The following is a 22,643-nucleotide window of genomic DNA, read 5'->3' on the forward strand; positions in this document are numbered from 1 at the left end:
TCCAACCCTGGAAAGAGAATCTTTGGGAAGAGTGCTCCCTCCCTGCTTTTCCAGCAGCCTACTTTATTGATCTCTGGGCTCTCTGAAGGGATTCTCCCTGGCTGTCTTGGGAGACATGAAGAGGGGATGCTGTCCTGCAAAACCCATCCCCATAGTTTCTCTGGAAACAGCTTGGGCTCCTCAAATTGGCTTTGCCAGAAGCCTCTCCCATTGATCTCTGGGCTCGCTGAAGGGATTCTCCCTGGCTGTCTTGGGAGACATGAAGAGGGGATGCTGTCCTGCAAGGATTGTTCTCTTTCCTTTCACACCTGGAACCTTGTTTTGATTGCAAACTGTGTTAAAAGCTTATCACACACAGGATTTGGGATTGCCCACAACCATCCAGTACCTCCTCCAAGACATTATTCCTCACAATTTTTCTAGATTGGCACATGTGCATGCCTGCACACACACACAGTGGTCCCTCCCTGAACAATAAATAAAAATAATCTTATATTTTAAAAACCCTTCTTTCCTTGTGCAGGAAGAGCTTCCTGATTCAAGATAGATCAGGCAAATCTAGCTGCTGGCTTTTATCTGCCATCAATTAATTATTTCTGAAGGTCTAAGCACCAACAACAGGAAATAAATGCTATTTTAACTAAAAGATTTTTTTTATCTTTTACACTTCCATTTCCAGGTGTGTGTGTGTGTGTGTAAGAGACTCCCGAAATGGGCTAATCTGCTTGAAAAGCAGTGGAGGTGGGTGGGCAGTGATCAAAATTTTGCCTTCTCTGCTCCTCTGACAAGTAACCAGGCAAGGTAACTGAGAAACTTTTAAACTCTTTTTTTAAAGTTTCCCAATTACTTTGCCAGTTGAAAGAAAATCAAATTGCCATGTTTGCCCCTTCTTCTTTTCACCTGATCACTAGAGCACCTAAACCATACCCACCTACTGCTCACCCAAAATTGATATTAAAGTAGAATTGAACTATCACACTGGAAATTGTAGCTGACCAATAGTGGGAAAGGAGGTCATTAATGGATTTCTGTGTTAAAAAGAAACACTTTCCAAATGGTCTCCCACTAGGAGGACACCAGAAGAAAAATGACATAATGCAATAAGCCCCAACTAAAGATGCTATTCTGATATAATTGCACTTGTATCTGCTTAGTATGATAAACTCCAATAACTAAAAAAAAATTTTTTTTAACATAAAGAAGTGAAAGATCTTTCTTTCGTTCCAATACGTTTTGAAATCAGAAAAAAAAACCCAAAACCTTCAGGGTAGGCTGGAGTGGGGGAATTAAAATGTTGCAACCTGTGCTGGGGATCACCAGAAAATAGTCTGGGACAACAGAAACATTGTTTGGAGGTATATACACACACCAACAACTACATCAAACAAATACTAAACCTGCCAACACATTTTCCCTATTTTGAGATGTTCAACCAGACTACTTAGAATCATAGAATCATAGAATCGTAGAGTTGGAAGAGACCGCAAGGGCCATCCAGTCCAACCCCCTGCCATGCAGGAAATCCAAATCAAAGCATCCCTGACAGATGGCCATCCAGCCTCTGTTTAAAGACCTCCAAGGAAGGAGACTCTATCACCCTCCGAGGGAGTGAATTCCATTGTCTAACAGCCCTTACTGTCAGGAAGTTCCTCCTAATGTTCAGGTGGAATCTCTTTTCCTGTAGCTTGCATCCATTGTTCCGGGTCCTGTTCTCTGGAGCAGCAGAAAAACGTAAGATTGGATTATGTGTTCCTTCTTCCTTCCTCCAGTCTTTTTCATTCAGAAGCATAGCTTCATTCAACCTGTTTTTTTCTTTCAACAAATATACTGTAAGGAGTCAGGACTTTGTTAAATATGTCAGTAGTTGTTTTTGCCCTTCAGATAATTTTTAAATGTTAAAGATCTTATGTAAAATTCTGTGAATGAAATGGCAAGCTTAGAAAAAATGGAGCACATTTCGTCAAATGTCTTATATCTTTTTTTAAAGTGATATCGGTGTAACTTTTAAAATGCCAGTGTTGTGTGAACTAGAAATGTTAGCCTTGCCATTACTTCATGCATATGCACATTGGGTGGCAGCTTTAGGTTTATTACTACATATTTGACTTAGAGGCTTATATCTTGTAAAGTAGAACTCAAATTTTGAGTAGCCCCAGTGGGAGGTACTTTTTTTAGTGTTAAGTATATGCTCTAAGCATCCCTTCTGGGGACAATCACAGTGTAAGGGCTGCATTCCCTAAGATAAGAGCATCTAAAATATTGTTGTCTGTGTTGCCTCTTCATTATGTAACTTGTTTCCTAGTAGCAGTCTGGTGAGAACAGTTGAGGTTGTTGTTATGTTATGTGCCTTCAAGTAGATTCCAATTTGTGGTGATCCTATATATGGTTTTCTTGGCAAGATTTATGCAGAGGAGATCAACAATTTCCTTCCTCTAAGGTTGAACAAATGTGATTTGTGTAAGGTCACCAGTGGATTTCCAGAGCTGAATGGGCTTCAAACCCTAGTTTCCCAGAATCCCAGTATCATACTCAGAATCACTACAACACACTGGCTCACCATTTGAGATTTCTGCTATGCATATTCTACACAGTCTTTCCAACTTTATGATTCTGTTGGTTTCAGTGAAAGAGAAAATGGGCATGATATCTTTGTGTGTGTGTGTGTGTGTGTGTGTGTGTGTGTGTGTGTGTGAGAGAGAGAGAGAGATGGGAAGAGGGAGAGCTTAAGAAAGGAGTGGAAAAAGCTGCTCCACTATTGTATCTGATTTTCAGAAGTAGCTCTCATTCTTTCTTATCACCCTCTTGTTGGTCAGCAGTATTATCTCATATGATCAATGAAATGAGTTAAGGTACAAGAGGCTGAATATACAACAACTCTCATGGGAAGCCCTTTGTACTGTTGTGACCAAAGCTTGGGAGACTTACCATTAGGACTATGGTTCCCAGAAACGCCCCAGTCAGCATGGCCACTGGCTATGTTGACTGGGAGGATTCTGGGAACTGTTATCCAAAAAGGTTCCCATTATAACAACTAATGATGAGGTGTTGCTCATAGTAGACACCACTAAAAAAACAAACAAAAACTCTTTACTTGGTCCACAAAGCCTCCCTGGCAGTGCTGAAAATGTGTGACTATAAGACGGGCATCGTCCTGTGAATTCACTAAGTACTCATTAGGCAGAAACCTGTTTCCTCCCACATCCCAGGCCATTTAGCTGTCATCATAAATTGCATGACTGATTTGTATGGAGTGGGTGGGTAGTCATTATTATATTTAGTTGGATGTGGATGTGGAATGAGAGAATGTATAGATGTTGCAAGAACTGTCTCATTATGCATAAATATTGTAAAGACTGATTATGAAGCTCTTCTTCAACCAGAGTTTGGAAAATATACTTTTCTGGATTATACTGCTTGGGAGTTGTAGTCCCACCAAAAATGTTTTGAAGGTCTAGCTTCAACAAAATTAATCACTGCCTTTACCTTTGGAAGTGGTACTGTTTTTTGAACATGTATCCAGGTTTTTATTCAAAACACACTGTTGAAGCTGAAGCAAGGGTTAAGCAGAAACTTGTAGATACTGCTAATATGTACAGAGAAGGAGATACTCATTTTGAAACACATGACTTTTGCCATAGAGTTTTGTCTGAGTTGATGTTCAGGACTCTGTATTATGTCATCACTGCAGAGGTAAATTGTGCTCTTTGAACTGGTAGTGAAAAATCATGCTTGACTTTGCCTGATGCAGTGATCTTGGTTTGGTTTTGTGTTTTTCAAATGCTGAGGCCAGTGATTCTTGGTGGTTAAATATAATGTGAAGGTGCTTTTAACATGTACATCAGCATCAGTAGAGATTCATGAAACTGCATTTCTTTTTTTTGTGGGGTGATGGAGAAATTTGTAACCTCAACACAAGGACCTTTCTGATAATCCAAATAACAGCTTACATGGCATCTTTTTGAGAATATCCTTACAGCAAACAAAAGCAATTTGCTCTTAGATATGAACTGAGAGGGGCTGAATTAGGAATATGTAAAAGAGGACTAGAAAGGCAAAACTCTCAATATATATATATATGTATTATGTACATTTATGTAAAAAGAGAATAATGTAGCATGTTGTTTTTGAAAGTTATGTACATGGGGGGAAAACTGACATATAGGCTCAGTCTCGGGAATTCTGAAATCCAAAATATTCCATAAATCAAAAAGTTTTTCATGGGTGACTGAGATAGTGACACCTTTGCTTTCTGATGTTTCAGTGTACACAAAGTTTGTTTCATAACCAAAATAATTAAAAAATATTACATAAAATTACCTTCAGTCTATGTGTCTAAGGGATCTATGAAACATTGAATTTTGTGTTTCAACTTGGGTCCCATCTCCAAGATATCTCATTATGTACATTTTTAAAATTTTTATGAGTTCAAGGAGTGACCCAGTTTTATCTTTGTATGTATCTTGATATATTGTATGTTATTGTTGATATGGTCAGTTGACTAATCAATGAAACTAGTTGTTGTTGTTGTGAATATTCCAAAATCAAAATAAATAAATCCAAAATCAAAAACACTTTTAGACCCAAGCATTTTGGATAAGGGAGACTCAACCTGTAGAAGGATTTGACTTTCTGCTGTATGAAAACTAAGCATGTGGAGAAGACCTTCATCCACTCTGAACATGTCTGTATTAAGTCCTCAAAATAAGCTTCTCTTTGCAATCACAATTAGTGTTCTTGGACAACGGAAGGTTCAGGACAGCTGGTTAAAGAAGTGAAGGTACAGGGTGCAAAACAGCTACTGTAATGGTTTCTGTTAGTATGGTTTGTAACTTATCTATATCTTTTTTTTCTGTCCTTCTTCAGTGCCTAAAACAATATATGCAGATAGCCATCCGTGAAGGTTATGGTTCTCCTATCACTTGTCCAGACATGGCGTGCTTAAGCCGGGGGACTCTGCAAGAAACTGAGGTATCTTCACTTGTCATCTCTCTCCTTTTAAAAAAAATCTTCTTTGTTCGTTTACATAATGAATATATTAGGCTGTTTCCTCCCCTTAATTACTGTAATGACTACTTGGCAGGAGGCCCACTTGACAGGAGAAACAAGAAACAAGCAGATGGCTTCCCCCTTGTTTTTCCTTTCCTGGGGAAATGTTTACTTGGCATTCAGGCAGTCTTCAAATTGCCTGCTTAAAAGCCAGAACAGCCCCCATTTGAATGTTGCCAGTCCTCTTTTAGCAATGATTGCTTGGAATATGGGTGGCATTCTGGGTTATAAAACACAAATTGGAGGAGATTTTGAATGTCACTTGCTGCTTAACTTGGAAGCTGGGGCTGTGTGTGTGAACAGAATTTGAGGGAATGGCTTTGTGGATGAAAACAGTGGAGTTCATCTGTACATGTTAGAATGCATGCAAGTGGGAACAAACCAGCCATATTGCAACTATGATGATTCTGAAGGTTAGAGATTGCCTCACTTTTAAACCACAATTATAGTAATAAAATAGTGCCTTTGCCAATATTTGTCAAACGACATCACCTCCAACCCATTGCTGCTGTGTGGCTAGGGTATTCTTTTCATTGATGCGGAAAACCTGTCAATAGCTCCTAATGGCACAGCAGTTCCAGGATTCCTCAAGTGTGAAACGTTGCTGTTGCGGCAGTTGCAAAATTGACATTCATGTGGCGTCACAGTCTCTTCCTTTCTCTCCTCTCTCCACTCCCCCTCACTATTCCCAAACAGCCTGATTCACATTTTCAAAAACCAGCTTCCTTCAGAAAGGTATTCCAATGGCTGGGAGCCAGCACTGACAAGGCCCTATCCATCTTCTAGACTGATTTCATCAGACATCCCATGCACACAACTCTTATAAATAAAACAATGTTACATTTCCTTAACAAGGCTGATCAGCCTCCATTCCCTTATGTCCATCCACTGATGTATGTTCTGTGCTTGACATACCAACACTAGAAAACATATTTGTCACAATATTGTGTAGCTCATCGCAAAACTATTCTGCTTAACTACAAACTGGTGTGTGTGTATTGACTCAATAGAAACTGCCCCTTTCGAAGATGGATTGGGGCTTGTGGCATCCATACACTGTGGGCCTGATCTGCCTTTTCCCTGGTTGAAAAAGGTGCAGCAAAGATTTGCTCTTTTTTTGGCTTGCAAAAAGCTGGCTTTGACATCCTACAGTCTTGAAGCCAGCTGCAAAGTGCTCTGGTAGTGTATAAATGCCACACTACCAGAGTGCCTTGAAGCCACCCACGTCTAAACAGGTGGGTGGCTTCAAGACATCTTGGGGACATGTGGCATATAAACACCATGCCCCCCAAGCCACCAGGAAGCCAGCTTTTAGAGCCGGTGTGTTCTGGCTTAAAGTTAGTTTGGTCTGAAGCAGAAGATCCTACAGTCACCCCCTCTTGAACTAGAACAGTAGCTTGTTGTTGTGTGCCTTCAAGTTGTTTCTGATTTATGGTGATGCTAAGGTGAACCTATCATGGGGTTTTCTTGGAAAGATTTGTTCAGATGGGGTTTGCCATTGCCTTCCCTTTAGGCTGAGACCACGTGACTTGAACAGCTGCAGAAAAAACTAATTCAGTAATAATTTCCCCATTCTTTGATTTCAAATAAGCTATCAAAGTAGCCATGTCCTGCCCCTTTTGCCTAGATTGTTTCAAATACTTTAGTAGCATTATGAGGTAGACGGATCAGATGGCTGAGAGGAGTCCACATTTGACCCAAAAGTTGTTTTGATTCATAGCGAACATAATTTTCTGGCCCTTGTTGGGAATGTGGGCCATTTAGTCAGTATATATATGGAACCATGGAATCAGGTAATCAATTTATCTGTTGTTGTTTTTTTAAAAGTCCTTTCTCTGTTTATGCAGTTCTATGGATTACATAGTGAGGATTTGCTGAGTTTCTGGCTTTTGTGAATACATAAACATAGTCTCTGTAGGTCAGTAATGGAAGCAACAGTTCAGATTTATAGGCCATCCTGTCAAAAATGTTGGGATTAGTAATCCAAGGAAACAAAAACAAACACTACCTAATGGAATAAATATGTAACCAAATCTGTTGTCCTACCCTCTCAGCCAGCCATTCATCATCTTAACCTTTGCTTTTTAAAAGCCAACCTAGGAAGAAGACTTCGCATAATACAGTATCTACAGTAGCTGGATAATCGAAGGTAACTGTACTCTTCTTATCAATGCTGCTTCAAAGCCAGTATTAAAACAGCCATAGAGGGCACCTCTTCAAACTGGAGTGGGCAACTTCAGCAGATCAAGTGTCCATTTCTGTTCTTCTAGAAACTGCTTGGGCTGTTAGTGGTCACTTAGAACTTCCTCTGAAGAGTTTAGAAACCAACCAGCTTTCTTCTATTTGAAACCAATTGGCTTTCTTCACTGTCCAGCTCTCACATCTGTACTGTACATGGTGATGGAGAATACAGTGGCTTGGATGATTCTAACTTTAGTGTTCAACTGTATATGTTTACACTTTAAAATCTTTCATGGCATCCCTTCCTATTAGTCTTCTTTTTATTTCTTGACTGCAATCTCTATTCTGATCAATGTTTGGTATAGAAATTCTTTGACTCTTTTGATTTCTTAATTATCTAGCACTTCAGTAGTAGTGTATAAACACACGCATACCAATTTCTGGGTTAAACCAAGCATGGGAAGAACCTTGTTTTAAAAGATAGCCATGTTTCTTGGTGGTTCAGGGAGCACAGCGCTCTTTTAAAACAATCTGTATATGTCTCACATACCTTGTTTTAAGATGAAAATGAATGTCTGTTTGTTTGATTTTAAAAAACAACAACCCCTTTTTGGATGCAATCAGATATAGTGATGGCTGGGGAACACTAAACAAATACGGGGGCTGTGCAGAATGTGAGCTGTATGTTGCTTCTCTTGTCTAAAAAAACCTCTAGTAATAGGTCATATTCTGAAGGTAAATGGTCTTAAGAGATTCATTTATTTTAGGTCCCAAGTAAGATCTAGTAATACAAACATCTGCTTCCCCTTGAGTACTGTAGAGTGTAGGATATTGCCATATTATTGACTAGAAAAGACAGCTCTCCATCTTGAGTACATACTTTCTCAAACTTTAGTCTCTCTTGTGGGGTGTTTCTGCTATTAAGTTCCATTCTCTGTTCCAGTTTTGTTTTAGTAGTTTGTAACAAAAATGAGAAAAGTTGCCTAAAGATGTTTGCTTTCAGATATGCAGTTATTTCATTTCTTTCCGCATACTTTGCTGTTTCTAATAAACTCTAATAAATCATCATCGTAAATGGCGAGGGAGCTTGTTAATGGAACAAATGAATATTTTATGATGAAAGTAATGCACAGTCTTTTGTTAGGATAGGAGTACTAATAATCTCACATCTAATACAAATCAAAAGTAGTGGTGATAATGTAAGAGTCAAATCAAATTTCATCTCTAGATATATAGAAATAGATTCTTTGACACTACAGTGTCAATAGGAATCTTCCATTACTTAGTGAAGCAGTATTGTGTGTATGTGCCTTCAAGTTGCTTGTTGACTTATGGTGACCCCATGAATTTCATAGGGTTTTCTTAGGCAAGGAATTTACAATGTGTATTGTTTGAATTTTCTGTAGACCTAACATGGCAAACTGAATAGCCTGAAAGAAAAAAAAAAGATATGGTACTATTAGTGATTTTATCTCAGAAGGTAAAATAACTGCTGTATATACTCAACTATGATTCAAGAAATTCATGCCCGAAAACTGACTAAAATCTGGGTCTGACTTATATATGGGTCAGTATAGTAATACACTAATCCCTCCACATTCGCTGGGGTTAGTGGCACAGGACCCTTGTGAAGGTGGAAAAGTTCAGATATTGACCATAGAATTGTGTTGGAGGAGCTACAAATGCCTAGTGGAGTGTTCTCTTTAGGAATGTCTAGGTCCTTCAGTGTGACTTTTGGTTAAAGTTGACCACAGAGTTGCATTGGAGGACTTAGCTATTCCGAGAGAGAACAATATTAATAAAATCTTTGAATAATCAAATTTGCAAAAGTCAAAGCTGCAAATGTGGAGGGATGAATGTACTGTTTAGAAAGGTCCTGAAAGAAGCACCACTTCATGTGCCTCAGCAGTGATTTTTGAAAGAGCTGCTGGCAGATAAAAACCTTCTCTAGCAGCAGAGAAGTGGTGTTAGGTGACCCGGAGAAGACCGGAGAAGGAGAAGGAGGGACAAAAGTGGCATTTCCCCTTTAGATCCTTTGCAGTAGCCCCCTTTTATCCTTAATGTATCCACAGACCATATAATTTTGACCCTAAAACCTTCCCTCGACATATACATGAAGTCCATTTGTACATGAGTATATGGTAAGATGTAAAGCCATTTTAGTTATCACAACATATACACCATTCAGAAAGATGAATTTACAAGCTAGTATCTACATGAAGAACTGAAGAGGTGAGTAAAGGACAGAGGGATGAAGTCTAAGTACATATTATTGCCTGAGACCCAGAAATATGTTTTGGGGGGTGGGGGGAAGTACTTCTCATTACATTACTCAATACATTTCCGTTACTCATTACAAAGCAGTGTCATTGCTCATTACAGTGTTAAGAACATACAGTACTTCATCCTTTTTAAAACAACTGTGTGGTTGTAAAGTGAGGGGAATAGAAAAATTCCTGCCAAATGTCTAAAAAAAGCAGTTAAAACAATTTTAAAAAGTGACTAGAAAACATTTTTCAATCTGCCAGTAAAATAACTTTGTTCTTTCTTATGTCCTCCTTGCCAAAAAGAGAGACTATCTTGGGTAAATTCTTACTTTGAAGATGATATCAGGCAAGTGGACTTTCTCTGGCCAAGTTACATTGGCTACCTCTTTGCTTACATTTTACTGACATTTTGAATTTTCTTTTTCAGCAAGCTGATGTTACTGCTTTTTAAATTTACCTCATCTGTGCTTTTAGTTTGTTTGGATATTTTTACTGATTTACTGGATTATAAATTATAGACTTTCTGTTTGGTGCTTTGAGCATCTTCATTGGGGGAAAAAGCAGGCTATAAATGTTACTATGAGTGATATAAAAAAGTAGTCCTAAATATTATCAGAACCTCAAAATATCCTAGTCCTACATATTTTCAGAACGTAGATAAATGAAGCTGGGCTGTTTCTGCCCAGGAGATGCTTCTGCTGGCATAGCAGCTCTTTAAATAAAGAAAGGCCCTCACTGTTTGCTTCAGAGAAAGGAAGCAAGTATTGTTGAAAGAAGTGTGGGGACAGAGGGACTAAGTCTGCTGAACTCTTGTGCATTAGAAAGAATTTTTTTTTTACATTTAAAATGGAGGCAGTAAAACTGATCAATATGGAGGGATTCTAATACTTTAAAGCTCATAATTGGTATAAATCTCAATGGTTTATCCTTACACTGGTTAAAAGCTTTTGATTAGGCCTGGCTTTGTTTTTCAGGATTAGAGAAGATAAAATAAATTATAAGTGGCAAGAAGGATTTCTACTGTACTTGACCTTGTTCCGGAATGACTTCATTTGCTGCATTTTCTACTAAGGGAATCAGGATTCATTTAGGGGTTTATCGCTTAGTGTTTTAAATCGGCTCCAGTCTCCTGGGCTGCAGCTGGGACGTGGGGATTATCGCATATTCAGTCACCACCGAATTGCCAGCCACCATCAGCCCAGGTCCTAGTCAAGTCCAAGCTGTGCTCGCCAGCACATTTTAGAAGTCAGAAAGCTTTCTGACTTCTAAAAAGTGCTGGTGGAGCGTGGCTGGGACCTGAGCTGATGGCGACTGGCAATTTGGTGACAATTTAGTTTGCGATAATCCTCGTGTCCTGGCTGCAGCCTGGGAGGCTGGAACTGATTTAAAATGCCAAGTGATAATAAGCTCCTTACTTCAAGTGAATGTGGGAAACTGACTTGATGGGGCTCTGCTTCAAGTGTGATGGTGTTGGTAGTAGTGCAGTGGTGTTTTTTAAATTGTCTTTGGCTGTAATCCCATATTGTCTTGCATTTCTATGCAACAGATAAATAAAATTAAAATTATGCTACAAAGGGAGAAGGATTCCTTCCAAGTGTCTTTTCCCTGCTTGGTGTCTTTGAGATTTGTTGGATGACAACTCCCACCATTTCTAGACATGTGTGGAGATGATAGGAGTTGCTGTCAAACACATATGAAGGGCACCAGGTTAGAGAAGGCTCTTCTGGAGGCTCTTCTGGAAGCTCCTGCTTCACATGCTGAGAAAAACATACCTGTGCTTTAAAACACAGGCACACACACATAATATTGTAGTGTTTTTGTTTAATTTAATCACCCTTTGCATCTAGAAGCAAAATTGCCCTAATATCCCAAGAATGCCTTCTAAAGATTGAAAGGAAGCCATCAGATCTTTTTCTTTCTTCCATTCTAACTCCCCCAAACCTCAATAGAAGTCTTCAGTCTTGATATGAGCTGTGTTGTCGTGTTATTTTAATGTCAAGTTATTCTTTGCCTCAAGTAAACAATCCAATCATCTGCCTTTTGAAATAATTTAATTTTGCAAATAGACTGAACCCTATCTTTTTATTAAAAAATGAAAGATTATTTCCTAAGAAAGAGCCTGTATGACCCCTTGCTCCACTCCAATAGCTATACTCCTGAAAGATTGATTGGAAGGAATAGCTTTTTAATGCAACCCAGGATGACTCCATATGCTGTTATGTTCTTGTTTCCAGGACAGGAGAATCAGAATCCAAATGATTAATATCTAATAGAGATGCTAAAGGTGCCCACTTTTTCAGGATAATTTGTTTATGTCTGGAGATGCATTGGTTCTAAGCAGAGAATAGTTTATGCTGAAGTGATAAGCAACTTCCACTCTATGTTAAAGTGAGTGTATTCAGGAAATGATAGTTAGATAATTATGGGAATTATTACAGGATAGCCTGGTCATATCGAAACATGTTTGGTTTCTTGCCTTTATCTCTTTAGACTGAAGAATTGGGGGACCTTTGTCATTTGTCAGATAATCGGTACCTCTCTGGGGGTCCCCTTTATTACCTTCTAACTGCCCGGGTAATCAACTTGTGACCACGGTAAAATCCAGATAGATAAAATTAACATCTACACTCCACTTAAGCATTCTTAGGTATTGGAATCTCAGGATATTTTTATGGGAAATTGAGCAGATTCTTTGTTAATCGTTAAGGCTATTTATTATATGCAATCATAGTTATATAAACATATACACCCCTTTTAAGGAAAAAACACAGATGACATGCAAATGCCTTTCATTATATTACACAGCATGTACGATGCCATACATTCATTATATTCCAGTGTATGGCAAGTCGTATGTTATACTTTCATAAGGACTGAACCATGATACTACTTGAGCCCTCTAGCAGGTTTCTCTGTAGTTAACACACAGAGGAACATACCGTCTTAAACAATATAACTTAGCTGTTTAGTAGGGAATGCCATTTCATTTGTTGAGGAACTATACATCTCTAAACAGTCATCCAAGAGGTTAATATCCTCGGGCATTGCTATTAGGTTCAATGGGAAGGAGGGAAGTGAGGATAGAATGTAAACAGTTAATCCAGTGGCAAAGCAATGATGAATGGGAGACTCCACCAAGATACATAAAATTTCAAAAGCATCCTGCTTGTTTTCATAAGCATTCACTTATATTTATTGGTTAGTTTTGCTGATCGGTGATTCTGCCTGCCTGCCTGCTGATTCTTGGATACTCACACATCTGACACCATAGCTTCCATTATGATGGAACATCAGAAGCCCATGTCAGGTGGATTTTGTTTGGATTTTTCTAGCATCCCTAGTGATGGCTCAGTCTTATTATTCTACTGTACATGTTATGTGCTCTCTACTCAGTCGTATGTGTTCTGAGCACAATTTTTCTTAAGGGAACTACTCAAGATAAACCTTGGACAGGAGATGAAAAATGATGTGTCTTCTATGTTCACTGTTCTTCCACAACTACTTATTTATAAACCTAGAATCATAGACCTGGGAGTGATCACACAAAGTATTTAGTTCAGGATCTGTGGTGATGGGGAACACCTAAACAATCCATGGCATGTGCCTCTTTCTTTTTCTAAGTGTTTTTAACAATTTGAAAAACTGGAATTTCCCTTCTACATAATCTGTTCTTGAGAATAAACAAACACATTCTTACAATTGTTTTTCCATAATGAATTGCCTTCTTGACTTCCAAGTGAGTCTCATATATCTTTCCTGAATGTTTTGTTGTCGACTTTTTGGGTATTATCTTCTGGAATGGACAATGCATTATGGAATGTATACAACATACGTTAGGAGTACTAGACAAATTGAAAGACAGCATAATTGACAAACACTGCAAATCTGAGGCTCGTTTTGTACATACTGAATTGCTTTGAGCAGTAGGTTTCAATGCAGGGTTGGTAAATGCAAATTTTGCAGTAGAATTAGAAGATGGTGCAATTTGTCATGACATATTTGGTTCTCATTGAATCTCAATTGAATGTGGGTACTGGAAAAGGGTTGAAGTTGCTTAAGCAGCACGTTGGATCCAACTTGGTTTAAAAGCACTTTCAGTAAAGTTACAGTATCAATTTTAATAGTAAAAGGTGGAATTAATTAAATGTTTATCTCTTTTTCCAACTGCCAGATTGGGATAGTTGGAAAGTATGCAGTTTACTTTGTAATATTTGCTTTCTTTGATTTCCAGATAACAGAATTCTAAGTCTCTTTAATGTAAGACGCAAGGAACAAATAACAAAGCCTACTTAATTGCAAATTCTTACTGGACCTGTTTTACAGACTGGATATTTCCCAATTGTCAATTCTTAATATTTTGCCTTGTTACTGTGTTCTTTGTTTCAGATCTCCAGCTTGGTACCTGCTGAACACTTTCAGTTATACCAGCGATTAAAATTTGAGAGAGGTGTGCTTTTATATTACCTTATGGCAGTTTAAATATGTATGTACATTTAAATTTACAAGATAACAGAAAATACCTAGGAAGACATACCAAGCTGTAAGTGCAGTCATATACTTATCTGCACAGACGTAAGTCCCAGTTAACTTCCAGTTTAAACGAGACTACTGTTTCAGCCTAAACAAATGTGCTTAAGGAGACCTGGTGGCACAGTTGTTAAATGCCACTACTGCAGTCATTCACAGCCACAAGGTTCGATCCCAGGTAGGGCTCCAGGGTTGACTCAGCGTTGCATCCTGCCATAGGTCACTAAAATGAGTACCCAGATTGTTGGAGGTAATCAGCGTACACATTGTAAATCACTTATGGAGTGCTAAAGTGCACTGATAAGCGGTATAGAAATGTACTTAATAAATGTGTCCTCGAATTCAGTGAGGTTGCTCGAGCACCAAATTAGTTAATATCCATGAATTTCCCTTTCTAAATTTATTTTCTTTGGTAGCACACGTTTCACAAAGCCATGTTGTGAGTGGCTTGGAACACAATGTGTGGCTAGAGTGCTGTGACCACATGGGCTACCCATGTGGCCATAAAAATGATGTGGCAGGTAATTTAAGACAAGCATGGCCTGGATGGCTATGTTTGCAGCTGGTGGGCCAAAACTGACTATATGTAAAACACATGAATTTAATCTGACTTTTTTGGTGGAAGAGGAAAGATTTAGCCCCCTAGTCTATCCATGTTGTTGTATTGGATGCCCCGTATCCCTCTTCAAATATTTTTTAAAAAGAAATGATAAGTGCACTCACACATATCATATATCTAGCAAGCAGTATGCCTATAATCTTCTCCTGAAGATTTTAATGAATTGAGATAACCTATATGATGCCCCAGTGGCTCTTCACTAACTGTGAATCTTACAATGACATTTCTTCTATTATGCTTGCAAAGTGGCATGCAATAGTCAGATTGACTCTGATGTAGTGTGCCAGATGCTAAGATGAGAGGGGAAAGAGAAATCCCATCATGCCCCTTCATTTCTATCCTGGGGAAAATAACAATAAGCCCATACAGACAGGCCAAAATAAAGCTGCTTCGGGTCTCTTTGGAGGTATGCTGTTTAAATGACGCATGCGTCCTAAGAAGCCAGAAGGACTGGAGTGCAGCTTTGGCACAGCTTCTGGCCTCTTAAGATGCGTGTGTCATTTAAACAGCATACTTCCAAAGTGACCTGAAGCAGTTTTATTTTGGCCTGTTTGTACGGGCCCAACTTTTGAAACTGATGGGAAGTGTTTTTTAATTATTTATTATTTTACTATTATTTACAATTTACTGTTTTTAAAAGTAAGAGGATTTTCCTTTTCTACATCTTACACTGGTTTGTATCCATCACAACAGAGACTGCTGTGCCATATGTCTGATGCCCCTAAATTGGCTAAGCAAGAAAATTACTCTTGTGCAGCATTTATATCTTAGTGAAAATCATTCCACCAATGAATTATCTTTTTGTAAAAATCTGTTTTCCCACACATATAAGCCCTTGTGAGGCCTAAACCACTGTTTGCTGAAGCTCAGTACATGCATAATTTGGTTGCTATGTAAAGAAGTTAAAATGTTTTTTTGGATTTTTAAATAAATATTTTTCAGAAGTGCATCTAGATCCACTAAGAACTTGGTGCCCCTCCGCTGACTGTCAGACTGTGTGCCAGATTGAACCAAGTAAATCTGGATTACCGGTGCCTGTAAAGTGCCAGGCTTGCCACTTGACATTCTGCTCATCATGTAAAGAACCTTGGCATCTAGAGAGATCTTGTCTGGAAAGCAACCTTCTTGTGGTACCAAATGAGCAAGGGTAAGAAATTTGTCAATTTGGCGCAAGTTTTCCTTATTTATGCTAATTTTAATAAACTCTGATGAATCTTGTCTGATACCCTGGAGCGTGAGGCCCCCTCCTAGGATGTGTGACTTGAAAGGAGCCCAGCAATCCTAATCCTGATGCCTTCTGTAGAAATACTGACATGCACAATATAATCCATATTCTTTGGCTGCCATTTTGTTGGTTAGTCCCAACTTGAGAAGGCCTATTCAGTCTACTGTTGACTTTTGCATCAATGTGGAGGTAAATCCCACTGATTTAATAGGTTTACTCTAGTCAGGACTAACAAAAGATTTAGGACTTTATCTTAACTGTATAAATTTTACTCCTTATCAGCAGCCATGAATATATTATTTAGTGTAGGCTAACTCAGTTGCTCTGTATCTGAAAAGCATTTTATATTGAATGCCAGGAAATATCCAGGCAGATTTATTTTAGGAATCTGATTTGCTTTTAAAACCTAGTTCCATGGGTATCTCAGCTATGCTAACTTTCTGTTGGTCTCTATGGTAGACTTACTTGGGACTATCACTGCTAGTCCTCCTGGATTACTTCTTGACATGATGGCCTGTTTTGGTTTTGTGCTGGGAAAGTAGTGTCTATATACTGTATAAGGCATGCATCATAAAAACAAACTTTTACTAAGAACTTATTTGAAGTGTGGGGAAACAGTGATCAAGAATGCATTATTCAATTTCACATTGGTTCTTTGCATTTCAAGACAGAAAGCTACTGGAAGTAGAAGATGCATATATAAACCATCTATTCCTCCAGTGGAAGAGATATGTGACCTCCATCTTTGTAAAGTCTTTGGGTGTGTAGAAACAAGTTGTATGGAAGAGCTTGAGCATTTCCTATTGATGCACATGTTCACACAGATAGAAAATATCTGAATTGAGAGTTTAAATTTTATGCTGGTTGGATAGGGTTTGTTACAGAGAAGTGCTTTTTCTACAGCCTTGTATGGAGGCTATATATATATATCGCCTCCCCAAAATAGTATTCTACGGTGAACTCGCCACGGATCAGCGTAAGAGGGGCACTCCAAAGAAGAGATACAAGGACTCTCTGAAACAACATCTCGGGTTCGGCCAAATTGATCACCAACAATGGCCCGCCCTGGCCTTGCATCGGGAGGCATGGAGATGCACTATCCACGATGCTGCAGCCTTTTTTGAAAGCTCACGCCAAACGAGTTTCGAAGAGAAATGACAACGCAGAAAGAACCACAACCCAGAAACATCACCCAAGGAGACTTTCTGCTGTGCTTTCTGAAATCTGTTTATCTCAGATTGGCCGTTTTAGTCATCAACGCGCTTGTAGAAAGCGCGGGATGAGTCCTTCCTGAATCTTTGTTCACGAAGAAAAGCCAGAGAGGGTTATGGAGGCTAAGATAATTAAAGTGGCCTACATTTATCTTGGCAACTTAGCATGTTATATGACTAAACAGCATACCTTCAACAACTATGTATGAAAATAATGAAAAATGTATGGCATTCCTAAGCTCCTAAAGTGAACTGCCATCAGCCACAGATATTTTTTTCCTTCTTACTTTTCTAGAGCACTTATCAGGACTGATGCAGAAGCTCCAATTAAACAGTGCCCAATTTGTCGGATCCATATAGAGCGGAATGAAGGCTGTGCTCAAATGATGTGTAAGAACTGCAAGCACACATTTTGCTGGTACTGCCTGCAAAATCTGGATGTAAGTGACACCTGACAAAGGCTCTGGGGTAGTTAGGGCTTTATAGGTTGCTGTCTTATGCTTCCTTAACTCTGGTAGACTACTAAGGACATAAAAATAGCTGGATTATATCAACAATTCTGTCTCCCACAGGGGCCTGACCAAATTCCTCTGAGAAACTAATAAACATCAGGACAGGAGCTCTCTGCTGTTGTTACTTAGAAACATGGTTTTACTCACCTTCCCAAACAGAGGCAGTTTCCTTCTTAAAGCAGATCTCTCTGTACCTGAGGGTGGCTTAATCTGTAATGTTAGCATTGTAACTGCAGTCACTGCCAACAGTGTTGCCCATCTATTTTACTAGGTGATTATCTGTCATTGCCCAGCCATTCTTTCATTTAATCGAACCAACAGTTCTGATTCAAGAATGGGTATAGACAAGAGTTATATTCACCCACTCCCTCTGGAACAATCTCTGCCATACTTCCATTTTTTATTATATGAAGCTTATTATTTGAACCCAGAAAACTGTAGCTCATCTTAATTATAGTTCTTACAGAAACAATCTGGTTTCAAAGTATGGTTTACAAACCTAGCTTGTTCTGCTTACTATAAATAAGCTGAAGCCCAGTTTAATCTTTTGGCAGTGCTGGGTGTGCTTAATTTAAAACTGTGACAGATGCTTTCAGTCTCTCGTTGCAGTAGAAGAGTTAAAGAAAATGAAGGCCCATTGTGTTTTGGCCCTGCCACAAATTGGCTTTCTTTAGGGGCTATTGTAATATGAATAAAAGTACATTTATTATAGTTGTGGTATTGGTACAACACATAAATCATCTCTAAAAACATAATTTCATAAAAATCAAATAGCATCTATTATCCATATAATCATATACATACCTGTTTAGATTTCAAGAGTTGCAGTCTGCACTCTCAACAAAGTGGACACTCTGAGTATTCTGAGTTCCACTGTGAATACATGCTTCCCAGTTTGTTGTTGCAGCCATGCTGGGGCAGCAGATGTGGGGAATGAGAGAGACTAAGCCCAAAGTTTGCTGAAGCTCATCTTCTAAACTCTAAACCATGTTTACAGGTTCACTGTTACATGAAATCTTGTTCATTGTGAACACTCATCCTCAGTGGCTTTGGTATTCAAGTGATACTGTGCTAATATGTTGATCTGGCTATACTGGCAATATATGACTATTGCACAATATAGTTTGGAGGAAGGGTTTTGGTTTTAAAAACTTTCATTCTTTCTTTCTGCTGCCAAATCTTTCTGAAACTGGAAAAACTAATATTTTTGTGTTAAGAGCACATTAAACATCCTGTTACATTACTACCCATGAGAACTCACTAAAGGTCATTTCATGTGTCAACTGTCAATTAATATAGATATTGAGCTGGCAAGAACTCACATTTATGCCACGATCTTCTTCTCTTCTCTTCTCTACTTCTACTTCTCAACCCACTCACTTCCCTCCCACCTGAGAAAAGGAAAATATAAAAAAATTTGGACCAAACACCTCTTTCCAAAAACATCTGATTTTGCTCCCATTCCCTGTTAAAATGTTGCCGGTTTCTTTTTTGGAGAGCAGTGTTTCTGGTCTTGAGCAATTACTTTCTTTCCTAGTCACATCTCAGTTTTTTTATTCCTTCTCTTTAGCACACTGCACCAAACTTAAAGGTGTCATTTCCCCCCATGCTGTATAGCATTTGATCACATTAAATGGAGTTGTGCCAAGAATACACCTCCTTTTTTGTTCAGTTTCATTAGCTGATTTTTCACATTTACAAGCACAGTTTGTCAACTCCCACCACATGTCACTGGTAGACTACTTTTATAAAGCATGCAATAAAAGATTTTTTTAGAATATCAAGAGGCATCAATTTTCTATGCTGTCCATGTGAAGGCGAGCATACACACACACACACTTCGGATATTTCAGTTTGTAGCAGCATGAGGCTGGAAGTCTTCTGTTCTTATTTTGTCCAGTAAGATACTGGATAATAATGCCTCCCCCGACCTTGTGCCCACCAGCTGTGCTGGCTCAGGTTGAGGGGAGGTATAGTGGCATGCACCGTCGTTGACGGATAGAATAATAAGGTTGCACCAGCACAGTCGTACAAACTAACTATTCAACACAGCCTTTTCTTCTATTTTCCAGAATGATATCTTCCTAAGACATTATGACAAAGGTCCCTGCCGAAACAAACTGGGCCATTCCCGTGCCTCAGTAATATGGAACAGAACACAGGTACAGCAAGTGATCACCCAAGCTTATGTTTATATCAGGATCTTAGCTGTGTGTAGGTTTTGCATGTGCACCCTCACAATTTTTCCATTTTTTAACACATCTCTCCTCTCATATTCTTCAGGTTGTTGGGATTCTTGTGGGCCTGGGTATCATCGCTCTTGTAACATCTCCCCTACTGCTCCTAGCCTCGCCATGCATCATCTGCTGTGTCTGCAAATCCTGCCGAGGCAAGAAAAAGAAACATGTCCCATCAACAACCTAACACTTTCTGCCTGTTGGGTATGAACATCTGTATCATCTGTGCCAGGGAGAGGACATGAAGGCTCATCTCGGGTGCCAGTGCTTTACCAACCAATTCCCCTTCTCTTTGCCAACTTCTGCAAAAAGTGCCTACTGTTTCACAGGACACAATGCTATTTCCAAGTTGTAGTTCACTGGGTGGATGTCGATTGTTCTGTTTTGGGTTTTGTTCTGTTTTTTTTTAAAGAGTTGCATATTTTAAAGATTCTTCAGAATGACTCTCTTCTATTTTAGTGTTGCAGATGAAGTTACATTTCCCCTCAAATTTTGGTTATGTATCCATTTTAGAGCACTTTAATTCTATATCTTCTGAAGCAGTTCTACTGTTAAATGAGGGGATATAAGTGAATGACATAGTCCTGTCTTCAGAGATCTTCGAATATTATAAGTTTTAGCATTGCAACGACTGAATGACAGAGCAAATTTTATTTCTATTTTTTTTTAAAAGCTGAAGCTGAAAAGTGAGAAGTAATATAAAATAAAGTATGGTTGTAACAGGAATCTTGTCAATAGGCATTAACTAAAAGCACAAGCAGAAATAAGAAGTGACTTTAATGGTGGAAACTGCCTTAGTGCAGTATTAAAAACAATGTTATGAAGGGTGTTGTTGCAAGAACCTAGCTCAACAGGCCAAGCACATTTCTCCATATGCCAAATCCTAGCTCAGTCAGGTGGTGGATGTATTTGTTTTAAGTATATTGTAAACCCTGAATATCCAGCTGTGTGCTGTGTGGTGAGATGTGACAAGACATGGTGACTCATGATGTGAGTGGAGGGTGGGTACTTCACCTTGAAATGATGGGAGAAGCATCCTCTGCTCAATTGACATGCTGGCTGTGGTGACAAGTGTAGTAGAGCTTAGCAGTGGGCAAGAAGAAATTTCCCACAGGATGCGATACCATCCAGCCTGTACTGTACATACTTTCTCTTCATTGTTATATTTCTGCTACCCTCTTCCTTTTCTGAGGCTCAGTAGAAGAGGAAAAACCATCTTAAAGCTCTATATTGCAGTAGATGAGTGCTCCACTTAGGATAGTATGTGATGTGCTTGCTAAAAAAAAAGAAAAAAATGTGAGATTTTAAAGTGCATATGTTTTTTTAAAAAAAATATTCCAAACCTAGTCAAAAATACCACAACAAATGCAGCCACATAAGATTGAGCTAAAGAACTTTGAAAAAAGTTTAACTTGGAGCAATTTCTGTATATAAATATAGCAAGTGACTGCAAGATTTCAAGTGAATGAGTCTACATCTCACAAAAATAAAATCCACTGCTCCATAATACAGAGCCATAGCTAGACTTGTAAAACATGCAAACAGGTAAATTAATAGACTTGGAGAAAAATAATGTTACCTGTATCTACCTGGTGTTCTACAGCCAGGATTTGAAACCAGTCTGGTTTGTTCATATTTATATAATTTAGGACGGTTGGTTTCACCCTTGTTTTGGAAGCACATATGTATATGAGAGAAAGATAGGAGTGGAGACCATCCTTTTGCCCAGTCCGTTTGGAGCTGGTTTAGTTCTTAAAACAGCATAACTCCATGCTGCTATTCCCTTGAATGCTCCAAGTGTGTGGCAGCTCATCGAGCAGGGTACATACTCCCACCTTAATTGCTCAGGGGAACTTTCCTAAACTGATTAGCTAGCTAAGTGTTGTTCTTTTGTTTGGCCCACAGTCTATATTTTCACTGTTAAATGGAAGAAAAGCATTTTAACTCCAAGAGCTCCTACTAGAAAATCTTACTTTACAGTGGTAGCAGGGAATGTGATCAAGGCCTGTTGGATCTCTGATTGAACCACATGAAGTGCTGATGTTGCATTACATATCTTTGCCAATGAGAGTTCAATATTGTGTATGATTTGTATTAAAGCCATTTTCCCTCTTTCTGCCAAAGCTGCTTTCTTTTCAGGATGACCATTTTGTTACCCATATTGTTTGAGTATTGCTGTATTCAGGCTAGAAACCAAATCCACAGGAGCACTATTTAGACATAGCATGGATGGAGTAGAAAGTAAACACTGAAACTTAGGTATTTCCTTTGTTCTGGTGATCTGTCATGGGTTATGTGAATAAAGTGAGAATAAAGAATTGACCTTGAAGGGCTGCCTCAGACTTTTGCCCTCAATTCTTTTTAGATGGTTTCCAAATGAACTGGAAAGCCCCCATGTTCCATATATTCATGAAAATTTAGAACTCTCAGGCAGCTTTAGGAGATTACTACACATGGCTTTTAAACTGTGATTACAGCAAGAAAAATGTGTCTTTGGTGATACTTATCACATGCCACCATCTCTGATGCATAGCTGCTGTGTCCCTGAAACATGGTTAAAGCACCCCTTTGAACTGATGAGGGAAAACCATCAGTGAGCTCTCAATCACACTAAACCTGAAACAATGCTGCCAGGCAGTTGCAATATTGTTGGTCATGATATTACCAAGCAGACTGATTGCCCTCCCCCATTTCTTTTCTTTTCTTTTTAAGAAAAATTTAAATCTAATAGCAGAATTGTGTGAAAAGATAAAAATAAAAATTAAATTTAAAAAAACCTGAAAGGCATGCTGGGTAGGGCAGGGAGACAGGGTTAAGA

At 38.7% G+C, this 22,643-nt stretch overlaps 1 protein-coding gene across 5 annotated transcripts in view; it reads left to right on the top strand.

Moving 5' to 3' along the window:
* The window catches only part of RNF144B (ring finger protein 144B), a 103,940-nt gene extending 81,786 nt beyond the window's left edge, over positions 1-22,154 (top strand). For all 5 annotated transcript variants that reach the window (XM_042464912.1, XM_042464913.1, XM_042464911.1 and 2 more), the window contains exons 3-8: positions 4,864-4,968; positions 13,881-13,941; positions 15,583-15,787; positions 17,372-17,516; positions 19,661-19,750; positions 19,872-22,154. In XM_042464912.1, the coding sequence (XP_042320846.1) occupies positions 4,864-4,968; positions 13,881-13,941; positions 15,583-15,787; positions 17,372-17,516; positions 19,661-19,750; positions 19,872-20,012 (747 nt within the window). In that variant the 3' untranslated portion in view covers positions 20,013-22,154. The remainder of the gene's footprint in view (positions 1-4,863; positions 4,969-13,880; positions 13,942-15,582; positions 15,788-17,371; positions 17,517-19,660; positions 19,751-19,871) is intronic.
* Positions 22,155-22,643: the final 489 nt, after the last annotated feature.

The sequence above is a fragment of the Sceloporus undulatus genome, chromosome 4 (assembly GCF_019175285.1).
Source record: "Sceloporus undulatus isolate JIND9_A2432 ecotype Alabama chromosome 4, SceUnd_v1.1, whole genome shotgun sequence".
NCBI classification, from domain to species: domain Eukaryota; kingdom Metazoa; phylum Chordata; class Lepidosauria; order Squamata; family Phrynosomatidae; genus Sceloporus; species Sceloporus undulatus.